Source organism: Selaginella moellendorffii, unplaced genomic scaffold (assembly GCF_000143415.4).
Source record: "Selaginella moellendorffii unplaced genomic scaffold, v1.0 SELMOscaffold_17, whole genome shotgun sequence".
Taxonomy (NCBI): Eukaryota; Viridiplantae; Streptophyta; class Lycopodiopsida; order Selaginellales; family Selaginellaceae; genus Selaginella; species Selaginella moellendorffii.
The window spans coordinates 2,250,141-2,265,921 of NW_003314278.1; the positions used below are offsets into that span (position 1 = coordinate 2,250,141).

General features: G+C 49.7%; 6 protein-coding genes across 16 annotated transcripts; 4 read left to right on the forward strand and 2 right to left on the reverse strand.

The window, feature by feature from the left end:
- The first annotated feature begins 247 nt into the window (after positions 1-247).
- Positions 248-1,715, forward strand: LOC9640021 (GDSL esterase/lipase At4g01130). Its single transcript, XM_002971517.2, has 5 exons — positions 248-530; positions 602-790; positions 840-1,006; positions 1,091-1,367; positions 1,411-1,715. Exons 1-5 carry the CDS (start codon positions 269-271, stop codon positions 1,608-1,610), a joined length of 1,095 nt encoding a protein of 364 aa, XP_002971563.2. The 5' UTR covers positions 248-268; the 3' UTR covers positions 1,611-1,715.
- Positions 1,000-5,699, reverse strand: LOC9640310 (ribulose bisphosphate carboxylase/oxygenase activase 1, chloroplastic). 8 transcript variants are annotated; one of them, XM_024676428.1, is made up of 15 exons: positions 5,607-5,699; positions 5,234-5,544; positions 5,064-5,169; positions 4,920-5,005; positions 4,383-4,858; positions 4,042-4,323; positions 3,822-3,983; positions 3,614-3,763; positions 3,398-3,565; positions 3,222-3,342; positions 3,016-3,072; positions 2,902-2,964; positions 1,895-2,629; positions 1,741-1,838; positions 1,000-1,670 (listed from the first exon to the last, which is right to left on the reverse strand). In XM_024676428.1, the coding sequence occupies exons 1-15, from the start codon at positions 5,634-5,636 to the stop codon at positions 1,663-1,665; spliced, it is 2,853 nt and encodes a 950-aa protein (XP_024532196.1). In that variant the 5' UTR covers positions 5,637-5,699; the 3' UTR covers positions 1,000-1,662. The 8 variants fall into 8 exon arrangements, 5 of the variants coding, with proteins under 5 accessions (XP_024532196.1, XP_024532197.1, XP_024532195.1 ...); XM_024676429.1 differs by having other exon boundaries at positions 1,585-1,838; positions 1,895-2,465; positions 2,526-2,629; XM_024676427.1 differs by having other exon boundaries at positions 1,585-1,838.
- A 128-nt stretch (positions 5,700-5,827) lies between these two features.
- LOC9640373 (protein LOW PSII ACCUMULATION 3, chloroplastic) lies at positions 5,828-8,974 on the forward strand. Of its 4 annotated transcripts, none has more exons than XM_024676435.1 (18): positions 5,828-6,089; positions 6,142-6,205; positions 6,260-6,290; positions 6,388-6,480; positions 6,535-6,597; positions 6,652-6,843; positions 6,904-6,962; positions 7,015-7,117; positions 7,172-7,232; positions 7,293-7,375; positions 7,427-7,507; positions 7,567-7,660; positions 7,711-7,776; positions 7,834-7,939; positions 7,995-8,098; positions 8,153-8,238; positions 8,332-8,514; positions 8,596-8,974. In XM_024676435.1, exons 1-12 carry the CDS (start codon positions 5,828-5,830, stop codon positions 7,624-7,626), a joined length of 1,152 nt encoding a protein of 383 aa, XP_024532203.1. In that variant the 3' UTR covers positions 7,627-7,660; positions 7,711-7,776; positions 7,834-7,939; positions 7,995-8,098; positions 8,153-8,238; positions 8,332-8,514; positions 8,596-8,974. The 4 variants fall into 4 exon arrangements, with proteins under 4 accessions (XP_024532203.1, XP_024532202.1, XP_024532201.1 ...); XM_024676434.1 differs by having other exon boundaries at positions 7,722-7,776; XM_024676433.1 differs by having other exon boundaries at positions 7,829-7,939; positions 8,596-8,917.
- Positions 8,975-9,480: 506 nt separating this feature from the next.
- LOC9640023 (F-box/kelch-repeat protein At5g60570) lies at positions 9,481-13,623 on the forward strand. The gene is made up of 3 exons (XM_024676432.1): positions 9,481-12,174; positions 12,372-12,575; positions 12,637-13,623. The coding sequence occupies exon 1, from the start codon at positions 9,953-9,955 to the stop codon at positions 11,444-11,446; it is 1,494 nt and encodes a 497-aa protein (XP_024532200.1). The 5' UTR covers positions 9,481-9,952; the 3' UTR covers positions 11,447-12,174; positions 12,372-12,575; positions 12,637-13,623.
- A 285-nt stretch (positions 13,624-13,908) lies between these two features.
- On the forward strand, positions 13,909-14,886 carry LOC112346791 (transcription factor bHLH95-like). Its single transcript, XM_024676437.1, has 3 exons — positions 13,909-13,934; positions 14,061-14,235; positions 14,295-14,886. The coding sequence occupies exons 2-3, from the start codon at positions 14,182-14,184 to the stop codon at positions 14,721-14,723; spliced, it is 483 nt and encodes a 160-aa protein (XP_024532205.1). The 5' UTR covers positions 13,909-13,934; positions 14,061-14,181; the 3' UTR covers positions 14,724-14,886.
- Positions 14,800-15,741, reverse strand: LOC9640024 (outer envelope pore protein 16, chloroplastic). Its single transcript, XM_024676436.1, has 6 exons — positions 15,528-15,741; positions 15,418-15,469; positions 15,327-15,358; positions 15,227-15,260; positions 15,091-15,158; positions 14,800-15,025 (listed from the first exon to the last, which is right to left on the reverse strand). The coding sequence occupies exons 1-6, from the start codon at positions 15,639-15,641 to the stop codon at positions 14,882-14,884; spliced, it is 444 nt and encodes a 147-aa protein (XP_024532204.1). The 5' UTR covers positions 15,642-15,741; the 3' UTR covers positions 14,800-14,881.
- Between the last annotated feature and the right edge of the window lie 40 nt (positions 15,742-15,781).

Genomic DNA, 15,781 nt, shown 5'->3' on the forward strand with positions numbered 1-15,781 from the left:
ATTCATCTTTATTGGGAAATTTATTATTTACATGATCCCCAATATATACTAAAATCAATCAATCCATATCAAGACTTCAAATTTTATTATAAATCAGAATAGATTATTTTGGTGTCCCAAAACAACTAGTAGAACTTAGCATGAAATTCTTCCCAAACCACTAGTTCAAGCTATTTTGACCGTTAATTGACTAGAAGATACTCTTCACAAGTCCAAAAGAAAGAACAAAAGAAACCTAAATTAATAAAGGTAGGTAGATGGGCGAGCTATGGAAGCCATGGTGATCAGGAAATTGGTAATAGCTCTTGTGATGGCGGTGTATAGGATTCTTGCGGTTCGATCGGGCCAGTCCAGCAGCGGCAGCATTGTCAGCCCCGATTCCATGTTTGCATTTGGGGATTCTTTGAGCGACACCGGAAACGATGCCTCGGCGTTCCCTGGATCAAAGCCCTCGCTCCATTACGGCCAGACTTTCTTCCGCAAGTTTGCTGGCCGGGCCTCGGATGGGAGGCTTCTCATTGATTTCTTGGGTCAGTTCTTTCGATCTTCCTTTCCAAGTGAATTTCTTTTCAAGTTCTTGTTCTTTCTCCGAAACTTTTAGCGCAAGCATTTGGTCTTCCATTCCTTAGCCCCTACTTGCAAGATTTCAATGCGGACTATCGGCATGGAGTCAACTTCGCGGCTAGAGGAGCCACTGCTCGCAGCACCTCGATCGTGACACCGTTTTTTCTTAGTGTTCAAGTCAGCCAGATGATCCACTTTCGCGAAGCTGTTCTTGCTGCTCCACAAGGTTCCAGTGGTAAACTTTTGTTTGGCTCTTGCTAAGCTTTTGCTCGCAGCCACTCCACTCCTCCCAAACTCGACTGTGTTCTCCACGGCGCTCTACGTGATCTACATTGGGATCAACGATTTCTGGCAAAATCTAAACAACAATCGCATGACCATCCAGCAGATAAACTCGACCGTGGTTCCCCAGTTGATACAAACAGTACCCAAAGCTTTGGAGGTAGCAATTCTTCTTCTTCTTCTTCTTCTTTATATGTAACAATGAGATGATCTTTCTCACGTCTTTCTCTTAAGGCACAAGCAGAGGCTCTACCACGACGTTGGCGCGAGAAAGTTTCTTATTGTCACTGTTCCTGCCGTGGGATGCCTTCCAGTCGTCTTGAGTGAGTTTGGATCCTCCAGTCCGGAAGATTACGATGCCAGTGGCTGCTTGCGAGCTTTCGACGATGTCGTGGGGTCGTACAACGCACGGCTGCGCTCTCTGGCTCTCGGTTTCGCGGGGAAGTTTGCTCAAGCTCGAGTTTTCTTTGGAGATATCTTCGCGGTTCACAAGGATGTGATTGCCAATCCCGAGCTTCACGGTACGTTGTGCTGATCGAGCTTTGTTGATCTTTCTCGCGGCAGGATTTGCGCCAAGCTCGAAGTTGAGTGCTTGCTGCGGTGGCGGCGGCAAACTCCATGAAGCCGTGAAGCAGTGCGGGGTGATTGCCACGCCGGTTTGCGAGTCCCCGTCCTCCTACATCAGCTGGGACGGGATCCATTTCACTGACGCGTTCAATCGCGTTGCCGCTGCCAGTATCCTTGGATCGATTCCATCGATTTAGATAGAGCATTCTTGTTGGAAAAACATGGAGCGTTCGCGTAAAGCTGTTTGTATCAGTTGTCTGGCGACAGAAACACGCATGGATCAGAGCTAGATTGAAAGGAAAGAAAGAACTTTGCAAGAGTAAGTACCAAGAATGCCACACTGCGAAATGACAATCTTTGCGTATGGTCGATTGAATCCCCTCTCAGCAACCACTGCTCGGGTATCGCCTATAAGCTTGGCAGTGCTGTGGGGATCCGAGATGAGATTTTTCCCAAGGAACGAAGAGAAGAAAATACATACCGGAAGTAAAGATTGCTCGTGTTATCTTTGACCACCCTGGTACTCGCGATCTTCCGGACAACGTCCAGGCCTTCTACCACCCGGCCTACCACCGAATTCGTTGGATCAAGCTCCGGAGCATCCTCAAAGGCAATGCAAAACTCAGTCCCGTTTGGATCCGGCCGTGACTCTTCGTACACGACTTCAAACTTCCCGTCGCGAGCTATAAGTTTCGGCTTTGCTGGAGGCTTTGTGGCATCTATGGCCACGATCGAAACCGCACCTTTCACGTTCTTCGGCCGTTTCCCTGTCTCGTCTAGCGTTTTCATCTCGCTGGCTAGAGCTTTAGCGTCTAGACCACCTGCGAATTGAGCTGTATCCTTGGCTCTACCGCTCAGGCTGAAGGTCCTGAGGCCTCCATTCTGTATGTAGTTCCCTGTTATCTTGTAAAAATCTCGCTTCCTATAACTCACTCCCTTCTGACCAGCCGCAATCTCTCCAAAGCGTCTGGCGCCCACTGGTACGTCGTCTTCGTAGAGTCCAACGACGACGCGGCCTGCCGGTTCTCCATCGATGCTGATGTCCAGAAACACTTTGCGTGTCACAGTTGGACACGGCTCTTCGTCAGCGAAAGCAAAATTGTCAAAAGTACCGTGCAATGCCCCTAGTGTATACACTGCCTGAGCAACAAAGCTGCGTTTTCCAGTTGAGAAACTTAAGAAAGGCTTTTCATTCTCTTTTGCTCCAGCGGATTTCCTATATACAATGTCAGTATAATAAATATCAAGAAACTACACACCCGCGTTCTTTCGCTTTTCTCTAGCATGCAATGTAAATAGCATACCTTCTGCGACACTAATAACCCTTTCTAATGTGTTTATACCGACCACATAACTATGAACGGGTTGCTGAATCATGCTCTATCGAAAGCAGAATTCATCTGCCAAAACCGAAAAGGTACTTAGTACCTGTTGAAATGTATGCATATGCATGGTAACTTCAGCACCTAGAGATGGAATAATTCTTACCTTCGAGAAAATGGAAGCGAGAGAATCGCTAGAACAACCTTGACAACCTTTTCAGGAATTCCACTGAAATTAAACATGTCAATAAGGGAAGCAACAAGCAATTTAGCTCAATACCTTTTTTTCTCATCTAGCGCTTTCACTTCGGATTTCTTCGTGGCGTCCGATTCAACCCTGCAGAAGAGGCTATTTAGTAGCTGTTGAAAAATGTGTTTACATTTTGACCACTGCCCATACGCGCAAAACAAACTTACCGGACTTTGCTTTTGCTACAAATATACGAACAAGCAACCACAACATGGAGTTTAAGTTTCGCGCATTACTTCTCGTCAAAATCATAAATGCAAGATCCATTGTCACTCCTTGCGGTTGGGTCATAGTTCGCTGCATTGGGATCCGCGCACCCTTCAGGCACTGGAATGTTAACCTGTTGTGCGGCCTTTCCTGAATCAATAATACACAGAGGTCCAGCAGAGGATAAGAACAAACAAGTAGTTACCGTAAATGTTGGATTTATCGGCGACGGAAATTTTGGGTTTAGAAGCTTCAGCAGAAAAGTCATATTCGCAAGTTCCATCATCGCTTCTTGCAGTCGGATCGAAATTAGCAGCATTGGGATCGGTACAGCCCTCAGGAACTGGAAGATTGATTTGCTGTGCAGCTTTTCCTGAAAAAAAAATGGTTAACAATCTCTCAGGTGTTTTAGAAAACGTACCATATAAATTATCTTTTTCAGCTTTTTGACCTTCGGAAAAATCATAAACACAAGTTCCATCATCGCTTCTTGCCGTTGGATCGAAGTTTATAGCATTGGAATCCGTACATCCCTCCGGCACTGGAAGATTAATCTGTTGTGCAGCCTTGCCTGGTAGAAATGTTCAAGCAAGCAAATAAAAGAAAAACGCACGAGCTTAAATGCTTACCATACAAATTGTCTTGTTTCAAAGAACTCGTTGCGGGAGTTTTCTCAGCAAAATCATATTCACAAGTTCCGTCATCACTTCTGGCCGTAGGATCGAAGTTTCTTGCGAAGGGATCAGCGCAGCCTTCTGGAACTGGAAGCTTGACCGCTTGGGCAGCTTTGCCTGCAGTTAAAATGTTCCTCTAAGAAAAGAGAAAGAACGGCGAGTTTTTCTTTTTTACCGTAGAAGGTATCCTTCTCCCTTTCATCCTCATTTGCATCACCCAAGGAACTCCCCTTCATATACTTATCAGCCAGATGATATCGCTTCACATTCTCCTGCTCTTGAACAAGCATATTTCCATATTCGAGTAGCTTGTCAATCGTCATGGGAGGCTTTGGAAAAGTCGGGGGACCATCCTTAGAGTTGACCAGCTTCGGGCCTATATTTTCCACCCCAACCTGGGTAATCCACTTTCTAACCTCGTCATCGTAGACTCGGGCCCTCAGAGCACCAAAGAAGTCTGTTTCACTTCACGTTAGTCACAAAAGAATGCAATGCCTATAACAGTACTCTTCTTACCTATAGATTGTCCTGGAAAGGTGTCCACAAGTTTAACGATGTCCTCATCAGGTACGTCGTCAGTTCTGAAAATGCCTTTACAAACGCCAATCCTGTCCTCCCTCGTAGGCGCCCAGTAGAACTTCTCCATGCGACCGTCACGGATCAAAGGTGCATACAAAGTCGAGAAATCGTTTCCAGTCACAATGATCGGAACTCGGGGTAACTCCTCCTTGGTGTAAATTCCAGGCAGTTGGACGTTGGTTGGATTGTCCGCGATGTTCATCAGTGTTGCATTTACCATCTGGTTGTTGACGGTGTACTGCGTAGTCCCTCCCATTCTTCCAGCACCGGCATCCAGGTCGTTGATAAACAAGACGCACATTTGGCCTTTCTTCTTGATAATATCAGCTGCTTCCCGATATCTCTGTCGGATTAGCTTTGCAGGTTCTCCAGCATTACCGCTCTCGAGCTCTCCAGCGCTCATTGCAATGGGACTGGGGTATAGTCACAGAAAACCCAATCAGTTATAGAGTCATCTCGCTTTTACCACCTTACTTGATTCCTAGTTTGGAAAACACCAATTCGCACTGAAATGATTTTCCTTGTCCTTTGCCTCCCCAAACACCGAGGATAAGAGGAACCTGGAAATGGTTTTCCAATTAGCAAGCAAGCCAGCAGACCATTGGAAGCTACTCCCACCTTAATATTCGGAAGAGCCATGAAATTCTTGGAAATGTGAATGACGAGCTTGTCCATGAACGCTGGAGCGATGTATAACCCATCGATGGTGTTATCCATAGAGTAGCTGAAAATTCCAGTCTAAGATGGAAAAATCCGAGCGAAAGAGAAGAACAAAGAAAGAAACTTACACGCGCTGAGCGGTGTTGAGGTACTCGAGACTCGACATAACGGCAGTCTGCGTTCCTCCTCCTTGAGGGCCTTGATACAACGAATCCACCATCCCCTTTCCTCTCGTAATATCCTGCTGATCATCCGACGTATCGGTCCCCAGGCCTTGCCATCGATCGGTTTTGCTCTGGGAGGATTCATCCACTTGGCAGACTACACGACCTTTAGCCCGGAAATTCCCCGCGCGAGCACTAAAATCATGCTGATGCACGACGCTGCCATGAAATGCCGATGAGAGTGGCGATCTTGCGCCGATTGGATGCGCGGATGCCTGAATTCCATGGAAATTTCGTCAGTGCGTAGAGATTTCTAGAGAATGATAGCGCAAGTTACCTGCACTAGGAGCTGCATTGACGCTGCCATTGCTTGATCGAGGAGCCCAGCTCGGCTTACAAACAGAGTGTTGCCCTACGGATTATTCGTTCTCAACGGCTACAGTCGTGCCACGTATGAGGGGCTTATCCCAAGGGAAAGCACTAGAATGCGCCACGTGGACGGATTTTTATCCCATGTTTTCCCTCCAAAATTTCAAGGCTTAGGGTTCTAATGTTTTAATGGCGATGGCTTTGGCCTGCCGCTTTCCTTCTTGGCTCGTAGCTCCGCGCTGTTGCTCGCCATGGAATCGATCTGGATTCTCCTCTTTTTCGCTTTCGCTGCATCCTTCCATTGGCAGCGATTGCATTTCCAGAATTTTGCGCTTGAACAGGAACTGTGAGCGGTGGAGGAATCGCGCAGCTGTGGACGCAGCGAGCGGATACGATCCACGGGACGGGGTCGCGGTGTACAAGCCGGCGTCCTATGACGTTCTTGTGAATGGTGAGTTGTTTCGATGAAGAAGAAATTGTTTTACCAAGCTCTGAATTTACAGATGCCGTGGATGCGACATTTTTCGCTCTCGATGAGGGAAACAATAGACTGGAGATTGAATTCCCGTAAGTGTTTTGTTCTTCCAATTATACGATTGAGAGATAGATTTTTCCATCCAGGCCGCTGCCAAACGAAATTTCCAGCTACAAGGTATGTTGGATCATTTGAAGGGGTTTCCAAAGAAGAAAAAAAGAGGCAGACAAAGAGAAGAATAAAAAGATTTCTGGCTAACAACAATGTTTCGCAGGGATCATCAGATGACTTTATCGACGCAAATATACAGCTAGCTTTGGCTTTTGCGAACAAGCTAAACGCAGCGAGAGGCATCGTTACCAAGATAGTAAGGTCGCGTTCTGTGCTCGTGCGTTTTCTAAAGTGGAGTCTATTTATCTAGGTGTTTCCAGATAACGTGGAGAAGAGAAGAGCTTCCAGGGTTTTTCGATCAGCTTTTGATCTCGTAAGCAACTTTTATATGTTGCCAGACTAGAGCATATTTTTGTGTGCTACTCAGAGTAAAGGGATAAGCCTCGGCTGCCTGGATGATGTTCCAGGAGGCAATGGCTTTCTAAAAGCATTAAGAGGCGCGTTCGAGCTGGACTTTCAAGAAGATGTGTCGGGAAAATGGCAAACTTCTTCTCCTCCGTCTATGTATGTCGTGGTGAATTGTAGCGGCAATGAGCTCCCGGATCTTCAGAAGTATATGGTGAGGGCTGTGCTTCTGGTTTTATGCGCAACTTCCTTCACGGTTTTCTATGCAATGCAGGATGCCGTCGTGGGAAGTGCTTCTATAGTTTTGTTCAACTTACAGCTAGATAAGTTAAGGTACGAGAAATGTTTAAAACGTTGAGAACTTCCGTGCTAAGGACCGCGACAGGTCAGATCTTGGCCTGTTTGGATTTCCAGGCAAGGACTTGCAGTACGAGTTTCTGTCGCAGTTCCTCCCCGCCTTCTACATTCGCACCAGAGATTACTCCAAGGTAAAGTAATGTTCTCTCGAAAATCTAATGATGGTAAGAAGATAACGCTCACAGAACGTGCCTTTTGCACCTTTCATCGTTAATTACAGTGGAGCACTACTGAGACGTTATCCTGGTATGCCATCGCTCTTAATCTTGTGTTTGCCACATTAAGGCTTGGTTTTGTTTGACTCAGGACCATGGCAAGTCATGATTAAACAAGCGAATGGTGTATATGCTTGCGTAGCTGAGAACAGACAGCGGTTTACGCTAGGACAAGTATTGCCTCTAACGTACATAGCATTCGTCTGATCTGGATAAATCGTGCAGGCCAAAGAAGAACTTTTGCGATCTCTTGGACTCCAAGAAAAAGAAGGCAGCAACCTAGAGTTCTTGCGTAGAGGTTACAAGGTAAGCCTAGTAGTTGCTTAAACGAAACACTAGAAAAGCTTTCCTTTCGTGTCAATTAGACGTCGACATGGTGGGAGGATGATGCAGCTCTCGAGAAATCATCGGCATGGAGAAGCTAGTTTCCTTCTTGTGGACGGAAGCATGTAAATTAAGGTAACATGTTGACTCATTTTGATCTCATCTCTTGCCTCTTTTATCCTGAGGTGCTACATAGCTTCGTCAGACTTGGTGCGTTGGAATTAGGACGTTCCAGCTTTTAAGAAGTTGAGGTATGTACTTTCTTTCTTCCAATAGTCAATCACCAGAGAAAGACTATGACAGGTCAGCCTTGGGATTATTTGTAACTGTAGCGGCCTACCAAGGAATTCCAATGTTTCTTTCGCCGCTAGATTAGATTCTAGGCGACTGGACCACCATTTACGCTTCAAAAACGTAGCTTTTCTTCCTCTCGCACGCTGGCTAATCTCTAGTGTTTGTTTTGCAAAAGGATGGACAGAGCTCTCGCTGCGATTCTATTTGCCGCCGTTGAGTGGCAAGTCATGATCAAAGGAAACGAATGGTGAGGACAGACAGCGTTTTACACTAGAACAGGTATCTCGCTATAAAAATTACCCACATCCTGTCTAATCCGTGCTAAACGAGCAGACAAAAGAGGCACTGCGCGCGTGGACTGCTGCGAGACAAGGAAGGAAGCATTTTGAAAATCTCCGCAGATGGTAATGGCTTACAAGGTAGGCCACGATCGCTAGTAACTTGTCTTGTCATCGGTCCCGGGAAATATAGAAAACGCGAAAGAGACTAATTTTCTGTGCTTGGTTTTGTAGGCACGAACGTGGTGGGATCTGGATGGAATGGATGGGAGCTGTGTGCTGTTGCCTGCCCAAGATCTTTGATTGATTGATCGTTCGTACCCTGTTGCGCTCTCCGGCAATCAAGTCTGGATCAATGAAGCTCGATCGAGAGGCCCAGAAAAAGCTTGCTCCAATGGATGGATGTACTTACCATGGGTAAGTGTAAACAAGCTCTTCTTTTCTATGCTTTTCTCGTCGGGAGACTAAAACTCTTTGCTTTTGGCGCTATAAATGCAGGTACTTGCTCTTGCGGGACGTCACAAACTCGGGGAGCCTTGGATCTCGATGACAATGCCAGTGCGCGAGTGACTCGATCGATCGGTGTCTCTCTCGTGCTAATGTACCTTGGATCTAAATCCTCGCGAGAGGCAGGCACCACAAACATACATTTTCTTGCAATTTTCAAAGCGGGCTTGGCATGTGGTGGCGAGGATTGCTCCCATATTCTATTCGTCAATGCTGGGCGGATTGTTTACTTGTTTTAAGCGATCAAGGGCAGAGTATGACAGGGACGCACTAGAAAAAAATTTGGCGGTGCTGGTACCACCTTTGTTGCTAATCCTGTGTTACCTGGATGTTGACTTCTTGGTTTCCTTTGAATGAATTTCATAACCCACAAGCAACAGAGGTCACTGCTAGTAATTGTGGTGGTGGTAAGCGGTAGCGTTTCGTTTGGGGGCGGCATATTCCAAATCCAAAACCCAAGTGTGCACTCATTCAAGTTTCTTAACTGGTTAAAGTCAACTAATGCCAACAAAAGGATGTAACGTAAGGGCGAGAAACTAAAGTAATCAAACCATGGAAAAATCTTCCATGGTAAAAATCGATCGCATTTTGGTATAAAGGGATTTCTAAAAGCGCATCCAGTCGCTGTCGATCATCGTTCCCACAGCCACCATTTGGACAAAGCCAACAACAATCATCATGCTTCCAAACAAGTAGCTACATTGGTTAGTCCTTTGCGAGATCCTGTCCGTCGGCGCCGCCGTGGCGCGCCCGGCGCCGTCCACCTGGCGCCATCCCCGCCGTTGGGAGCGCACGGGCCCCGATAGCACCACGACCGCATGTGAACTGCCACCACTACCGCGCGCGGTGTGGCTCTTACACGGTCCGCCATAGCCACAGAGCTTGGCTTGGCTTGGCTGTCCCTGGGAGCGCTCTGCGAGAGGGAATTGGGGGAGTTAGGGTTAGGGTTAGTGAGTAAGCGATCGATCAGCGCAGCGTCGTCCCGGCGTACTGATGATTTGGTGGATACATTCGCGAGCCGAGCCTAGATTTGTAGAATCTGGTCCTTTTTGCGCCACCGATTCCTCCATGGGCAATCAGTCCTTTACTACATTTGTGGCAGCGATTTGTGGAGATGTCGCATTCTCCTGTTCCGGCCCCTTGGCGAGAGTTTTGATATGTGAGGCGCGCGAGCGAGAGTGAAAGCGAGAGCGAGAGAGAGAGAGGTCGAAAGAGAGAGCGAAAGAGAGAGCGAGAGGGAAAGAGAAAGAGATTTTTGCTCTTGGCTCTCCCTTCCGCTAGATCCTTGATGAGGAGCTCCTAGGCATCGATCGCGCAGTCCTCGCGAATTCCGCCCCCTCCCCTGGCCATGGGCGAGGAGAAATCCAAATCGGGGCCGCCTGGCGCGGCGCTGTGCGGGAGATGCCACGTCTCGGAGGAGCTGGAGCTGCAGGCCAGGAGCATGATCCTTGGTGGCTCTGGTGGCGGCGGCGACGCCGTGCCTCCTCCTCTGTGCAATAGCCACAACAAGCATTGCTGCTGCAAGCTAGGCCGGCACACCCCAACGCACACGCTCACGTATGACGCGGAGCTCATCGCCCTCGACCCCTTCAGCAGATCCAAGAAGATCCGGCGCGGCGCCAATGGCCGATTCGTTCCCAGCGACGCGAAGATCCAGCACCCCGGCGGCGGCGGCGGCGGCGGCGGCGGCACCAATTCGGAGCTTACGTCAACGGTAGTTGCCATGGAAGTTGACAGCGGCGGCAATTGGCTCGAGAGCGACGGCGGCGCTGGTGGCGGAGGAGAATTGGCGGACAGCTCGCTCATCCCGGGGCTCGGGGACGACGTGGCGCGCCTCTGCCTCGCCCGGCTGCCCAGATCCTGCTACGGCCAGTTCTACACGGTAAGCAAGAGATTTTGCTCGCTACTTAGGAGCGGGGAGCTGTATAGCACGCGCCGCGGCCTGGGCATCTCGGAGCAATGGGTCTATCTTCTCAACAGCGGCCAATCCGTGTGGCGGGCCTTCTGCCTGGTCGATGGCGGGCGATGGCGGCCGCTCCCGCCCACGCCCTCGGATCCATGCTTCAATATGTGCGACAAGGAGTCGCTCACCGCAGGGACGCAGCTGCTCGTGGTCGGGCGCGAGATCAATGGCCACTGCATCTGGGGCTACGATCTCCTCACCGATCGCTGGTTCCGAGCTCCACAGATGAACACCCGGCGCTGCCTCTACGCCTCGGCCAGCTGCGGCACCCACGCGTTTGTCGCGGGGGGGATCGACTCCACCACCCAGCTCGAGCTCCGCGCCGCCGAGCGCTACGACTCGTCGTCCGGGCGGTGGGAGGCGCTGCCGGACATGATCAAGCCGCGGAAGATGTGCTCGGGGTTCTACATGGATGGCAAGTTCTACGTGATCGGTGGCGCCAACGCCGCCAGCGCGGAGCTCACTTGCGGCGAGGAGTTTGATCCCGACGCCGGGACGTGGAGGGAGATCCCCGGGATGTGTCCTGCCAGGAGCGATACGACGAGCAACTCGCCGCCGCTGGTGGCGGTGGTGGACAACCAGCTCTTCAGCTTGGATGCGTCGTCCAGGAAGCTCAAGCGGTACTGCAAGCGATCGAACTCGTGGAGGGTGATCGGCGATGTTCCTGTCAAGGCGGACTCGAGCAGTGGGTGGGGGATGGCGTTCAAGGCCGTGGATGGGCAGCTGCTCTTGATAGGCGGCGATCGGAGGGACGGAGACGCGATCTATGCGTGGAAGCCGTGCGAGGAGGAGGGCGGCGCCGCTGTAAATTGGAGGTTCATTGCCGGATTGGTACCACCGGGGACGTTCGTCTTCAACTGCGCGGTCATGTCCGCGTGAGCTAGGCTCCGACCATTAGAAAAAGGAGTTCTTCGGTCGATCGATTGCGAGGTTCCATCTTTTTTGGTGGCGGAGTGGCGGTGGTGGAGCAGAGTTAAGTTCTTCCGCTTTTCTTTTTTCTCTTTTTCTCTTTTTTATTCTTCGCTCAAAGTTTTCCAGGGGATAGCTTATAGGATCAATGACAGCACCATTGGCTGCGCTGCTCATCTATATAAAACCTCCATCAAAGTGGAATCCACTTTTTTTTAGTTTTCCCTTCTTTCCTGCTTGAGCTCGATCGATCGCGCGACTGTGAGACTAAATTCGCGAATCGAGCCAACCACTACTGCGAGGATCCCCGTCCGTATGCTGGCCACCAACCGTACGGCTGGCTGACAAAAACACCAAAACCAAAAGAAAAAACTTAGCGCGGTAAAATCCACTTTTAAAGACCCAAAGACCTTTTAACATCGCCTCCTCTCCGGGCAAAATGGGTAAGTTTTTAGGAGGGTCTCGCTCACACGCCGGAGACGATGAAGGACGAGCTCGAGGAATCGAGGAGTAGTAGCAGCGGCCATGGCGGATCCGGGAGCCCTAATCCTGCTCGAAGATCCATGGAATCTAGTAACAGTGCCCACGGAGCGAGATCTCCCTTGCATCCCAGAGCAGGAGCAGCGGGCAGTGGAGCTAGAAAGCCTCCGGGCGAGGCCACTCCCACCAGGAAATCCCACAGTCGATTCGTGGATCCAGTTGAGTGTCTCTGTAGAGCTAGGCCTAGCTAGGTAGAGTGTGATCTTCGATTTTTGTTTCTCTTGGTGCGTGCGTGCATTGGTGGACTGGTCAATTCTTAAAGACCGAGCATGACTTTGTTTGACTTTTTCTCTCTTTGTCTTCTTGGGCTGCGATCTAATTCGCAAACTTGTTCTTTGTTTTTGGCCACTTCCAGCCGGAGCGCGTGGCGGCGCCGCTGCCCAAGTTCGGGCAATGGGACGTGAACAATCCCTCCTCGGCCGACGAGTTCTCGGCGATCTTCGAGGACGCTGTGGTGGAGAAGAGGGGCGATTCCAGAGGGGGAGGGATTGCGTATGGCTACTCCGACCGCGATCGCTCGTCGTCTTCGTTTGACAGGAAGAAGCCCAAATCGATCACGGTAACGATGCTGCTAAAAATCTCTCCTTTGCCCTCTAAATCGATTGGATTGATCCCCGCAGGAACGATTGTGCTGCTGCTTCACGCCGAGAATTGGCTAGGTTGGGGAAAGTTTGTGGAGTTTTCTCGGTTTTTAGGATACTAAAAAAAATGTAGCAACGGTCAAGTGGCACGTCATTTGCCACGTGTGATTCCCCCCATTCCCATTTTGAATGCTCCTCCCTCCCTGTGTAATTGCTCCATCCAGCCGCTAGAACCCTAATCGCGGGGGAGCTCGACCGCATCCATGCCGAACAAGGCGTCCTCCTCGTCCTCCAGCGGCCGCCACAACAAGGTATTCGTGCTGCAGAGGAGTCTAGGGAGCTCGCCGGTGCTGGAGGGAAGCTATGGCGAGCAAATCGGGATCCCTGGGCACCAGAGCGGCCTCGTCGGGGTCTATGTCTCGGAAGAACAGGCCTACGCCGCCGTGATCCAGCGCCAGGTCGCCGGGATGGAGCAGATCGCCGGGAGCATGCTCACGGATCTCCGCAAAGTGGTGTCGGTCAAGGGGCTGTCGTTCAAGGAGCGCTACAAGAAGATGCTCGAGTGGGTTCGCGACTGCGATTGGTACAGGGTCGCCGACGCCGTGAGCTTCCAGATCAAGGAGTGCCCGCTGGTGCCGTTTGAGAAGGTGAACGAGTCCAAGCTCTTCGATGGCGTCCAGGATCTCCAGTCGGCGGTGTCTGACAATGGGTCTTTCGTGGACGACGAGGAGGACGATGAGCTCTACGACGAGGCTGGTGTTGGCGGCAAGGGAGGAGGAGCCAAGAAGAGGAGATATGCGCACTACTAGCTCAAGGTGCCGTATTGCATTTCTTCTTGGATTGTTTTTCTAGCTTTTTAGCTTCCTTTCCTCTGTTTTCTCTCATGCTTTGCTGCTTGCAAAGGTCATGACACATTCATAGCTAGCTAGAATTGTTTGCCTCGCTCAGTTGGAGCCAGCGTCCACAGTTGAGTGAGGCATTCCAGTGTTCTTTCTAAGATGCAATGCAAGTTGTGCTCTTAATTTATTTGCATCGGTGTGGAACGTCACTGACTGTTTTGGCATCTTTTAACTAATTTCTAGTTCTCCAAGTTGGTCCTCTGGATGGGAATGAGTCATAGTTTTCTGCAAGTTAAAGGCAGGCGTGATTCCTGGAGAACTATGGCATAGGCAATCGGTACGTACCATTTTTTTATCTATCGATCTATCTGTATGCTGTTTTGAGTTTTGAGGTGCCCATCAAGAAGCATGGACTACTGACATCAACTTGTTTGCAGGATTTCTGTCCTTTACGATAACGCGGCCACAGTGAACTGCAAAATCGCTGTCGAGCGTCACGTGGGTGAATTCCGTAGTCAATACTAGGCTTTCTGTTTCTCATTTTGCCATGGCTGCTTGGGCTGAACGCCTGTGGGATTTTGAGTCCTCTAGTGCTCTGATTGATCATTATTTCGATGCCCCCAGTTTTTGTAAGGATGCAGCTGCTGCTGAGGCTCCACAAACTCCGGATTATCGAAAGAAGCTGCGCGTCGTGGGGTCCAAACGAGAAAGCCACGTCTTGGGCGAGCGAGAGAGGAGGAAGGAAATGAATCAGCTGTTTGCGCGGATGGAAGCTGTGTTGCCTGAGCCACCTCCAAAGGTAAACCCATCATCCACTCGGTGCTACTAATGAGGGCCAAACTTCTTGTCTCTTCACAGATGACCAAGCCAGCTTTGGTGGACGAGGTTCTAAAGTACATTCAAGGACTACAAGTCGAGCTCGAAGATCTTTCCGAGAAACGAAAGGCCGCACAGAAGGCAGCGCGGATGCGACGTGCTCTCCATCCAACGCCAGCGCCAAATGTGGCTGTGACTATGTGCGGAAGCAGTGCACTCGTGACTGTGATCAGCAAACGGCAGCAAGACCTCTTCAGCAAGATTCTTCATTTGGTAGCCAGGTTTCAAGTGGAACTGGTCGGCGCGAGCGTCTCTACTGCTAGTTCATCCATGTTTCATCACATTCATATCAAGGTAAACATCCCCCTTTGTTCCTCGGTTTTCTCCTCACATTGCGTCTGGCAGGCTTGTAAGCAGGATTTCTCTTCCGAGGCTCTTGAAGAGGCTCTCCGGCAGCTGGTTAGTAGATGATACATCACTACCTATTGACAGTGTCCCTTCCGGAAGAATCACACAATTAATATAGTTTAGGCAGTTTGTCATCACATAGAATAAGCTTGCAATCTCACAAGGTATATATATATTAGTACCACCATGAAACAAAGCTTGAACAGAGTAATGTGTGATTTTCAAGTGAGATTTCGGAGGAACTCGGCCGCGGTCGCAATCGCTCCGCCAGTAATCGCGCTCGAAATGACGCGCTCGTGGGTCACGTTTGAATCGGTCAGCGACAGTGCCGCTCCCGTCAATGCTCCACCCAGCAATGCGTTCTTCTGCGCACCCAAGAACAATTGTTTTTAGAAAAAATCGTCATAAAAAAACTAGAAAAATCGAGAACCCAGTCATGGACTCCGCGAGCTTCCTGCATCGTGTAGGTCATCCCGGAGTAAATCCCAGCCACCATTCCTGGAGAGCGAGCAAGCATTTGATCAAAAGCGTGTAAGAAACGCTTTAGAGGAGACCGAGTTCTTTACCCCACTGCAAGCACTCCTTCCCCATTTGATTCACCTGGAGACCAGCAAAAGAAAATTGAGATTTTGGTAAAGTTTTCAATAGTGAATAAAGAATCCTTACCGATTTCTCGAGAGACCTCTTGTTAGCACTCTCTGCCGCAAGCACAAAGCCCTGTTAGCACAATGCTGAGGAGAATATCCAATCCACATACCTTGAGAGACGTAGCGCATGGACTCTTGGGCTGCCGCATGGAGGGCGCCGGTCTGTAAATGGAAGATTAGAGAGACAAGATTGGAACTATCAAGCTATTCCATGGCTCACCCCTCCGACTTTGATGAATCCATCCACAATCCGGTTGAGAAGAGGATGCCCCATGTCGATCAAAACATCCACATTGGGTCCATCGAAGCTAGTGTTGACGCGTGCTTGCGGCATTTTTCCCTCTCCTGGATTGATCGATTCTAGCAGTTACTGCGCAATCTAAAAAATTTCTCTAGAACAGTGAAGGACAGGGGCTAGAAGGGCAACGCTGGGTTTTGATCTGCGAGATATCTCCTTCGGTGCAACACGTGTTC

Excerpts from the sequence above, each read along its gene's own strand:
- LOC9640373 (XM_024676435.1), top strand. The coding sequence starts at position 5,828 with ATGGCGATGGCTTTGGCCTGCCGCTTTCCTTCTTGGCTCGTAGCTCCG. Across the intron at positions 6,206-6,259 it reads AGACTGGAGATTGAATTCCC|GCCGCTGCCAAACGAAATTT; the intron begins GTAAGTGTTTTG and ends TTTTCCATCCAG. Across the intron at positions 6,963-7,014 it reads TTACAGCTAGATAAGTTAAG|GTCAGATCTTGGCCTGTTTG; the intron begins GTACGAGAAATG and ends GGACCGCGACAG.
- LOC9640310 (XM_024676427.1), bottom strand. The coding sequence starts at position 5,636 with ATGGCAGCGTCAATGCAGCTCCTAGTGCAG. Across the intron at positions 2,965-3,015 it reads GCGCTAGATGAGAAAAAAAG|TGGAATTCCTGAAAAGGTTG; the intron begins GTATTGAGCTAA and ends GTTTAATTTCAG. Across the intron at positions 1,839-1,894 it reads ACGAGCAATCTTTACTTCCG|CACTGCCAAGCTTATAGGCG; the intron begins GTATGTATTTTC and ends GGATCCCCACAG.
- LOC9640021 (XM_002971517.2), top strand. The coding sequence starts at position 269 with ATGGAAGCCATGGTGATCAGGAAATTGGTAATAGCTCTTGTGATGGCG. Across the intron at positions 791-839 it reads TGTTCTTGCTGCTCCACAAG|CCACTCCACTCCTCCCAAAC; the intron begins GTTCCAGTGGTA and ends TTTTGCTCGCAG. Across the intron at positions 1,007-1,090 it reads CAGTACCCAAAGCTTTGGAG|AGGCTCTACCACGACGTTGG; the intron begins GTAGCAATTCTT and ends AGGCACAAGCAG.
- LOC9640023 (XM_024676432.1), top strand. The coding sequence starts at position 9,953 with ATGGGCGAGGAGAAATCCAAATCGGGGCCGCCTGGCGCGGCGCTGTGC.
- LOC112346791 (XM_024676437.1), top strand. The coding sequence starts at position 14,182 with ATGAATCAGCTGTTTGCGCGGATGGAAGCTGTGTTGCCTGAGCCACCT. Across the intron at positions 14,236-14,294 it reads TGCCTGAGCCACCTCCAAAG|ATGACCAAGCCAGCTTTGGT; the intron begins GTAAACCCATCA and ends GTCTCTTCACAG.
- LOC9640024 (XM_024676436.1), bottom strand. The coding sequence starts at position 15,641 with ATGCCGCAAGCACGCGTCAACACTAGCTTCGATGGACCCAATGTGGAT. Across the intron at positions 15,159-15,226 it reads GAAGGAGTGCTTGCAGTGGG|GAATGGTGGCTGGGATTTAC; the intron begins GTAAAGAACTCG and ends CTCGCTCTCCAG. Across the intron at positions 15,026-15,090 it reads CTCGCGGAGTCCATGACTGG|AAGAACGCATTGCTGGGTGG; the intron begins GTTCTCGATTTT and ends TTGGGTGCGCAG.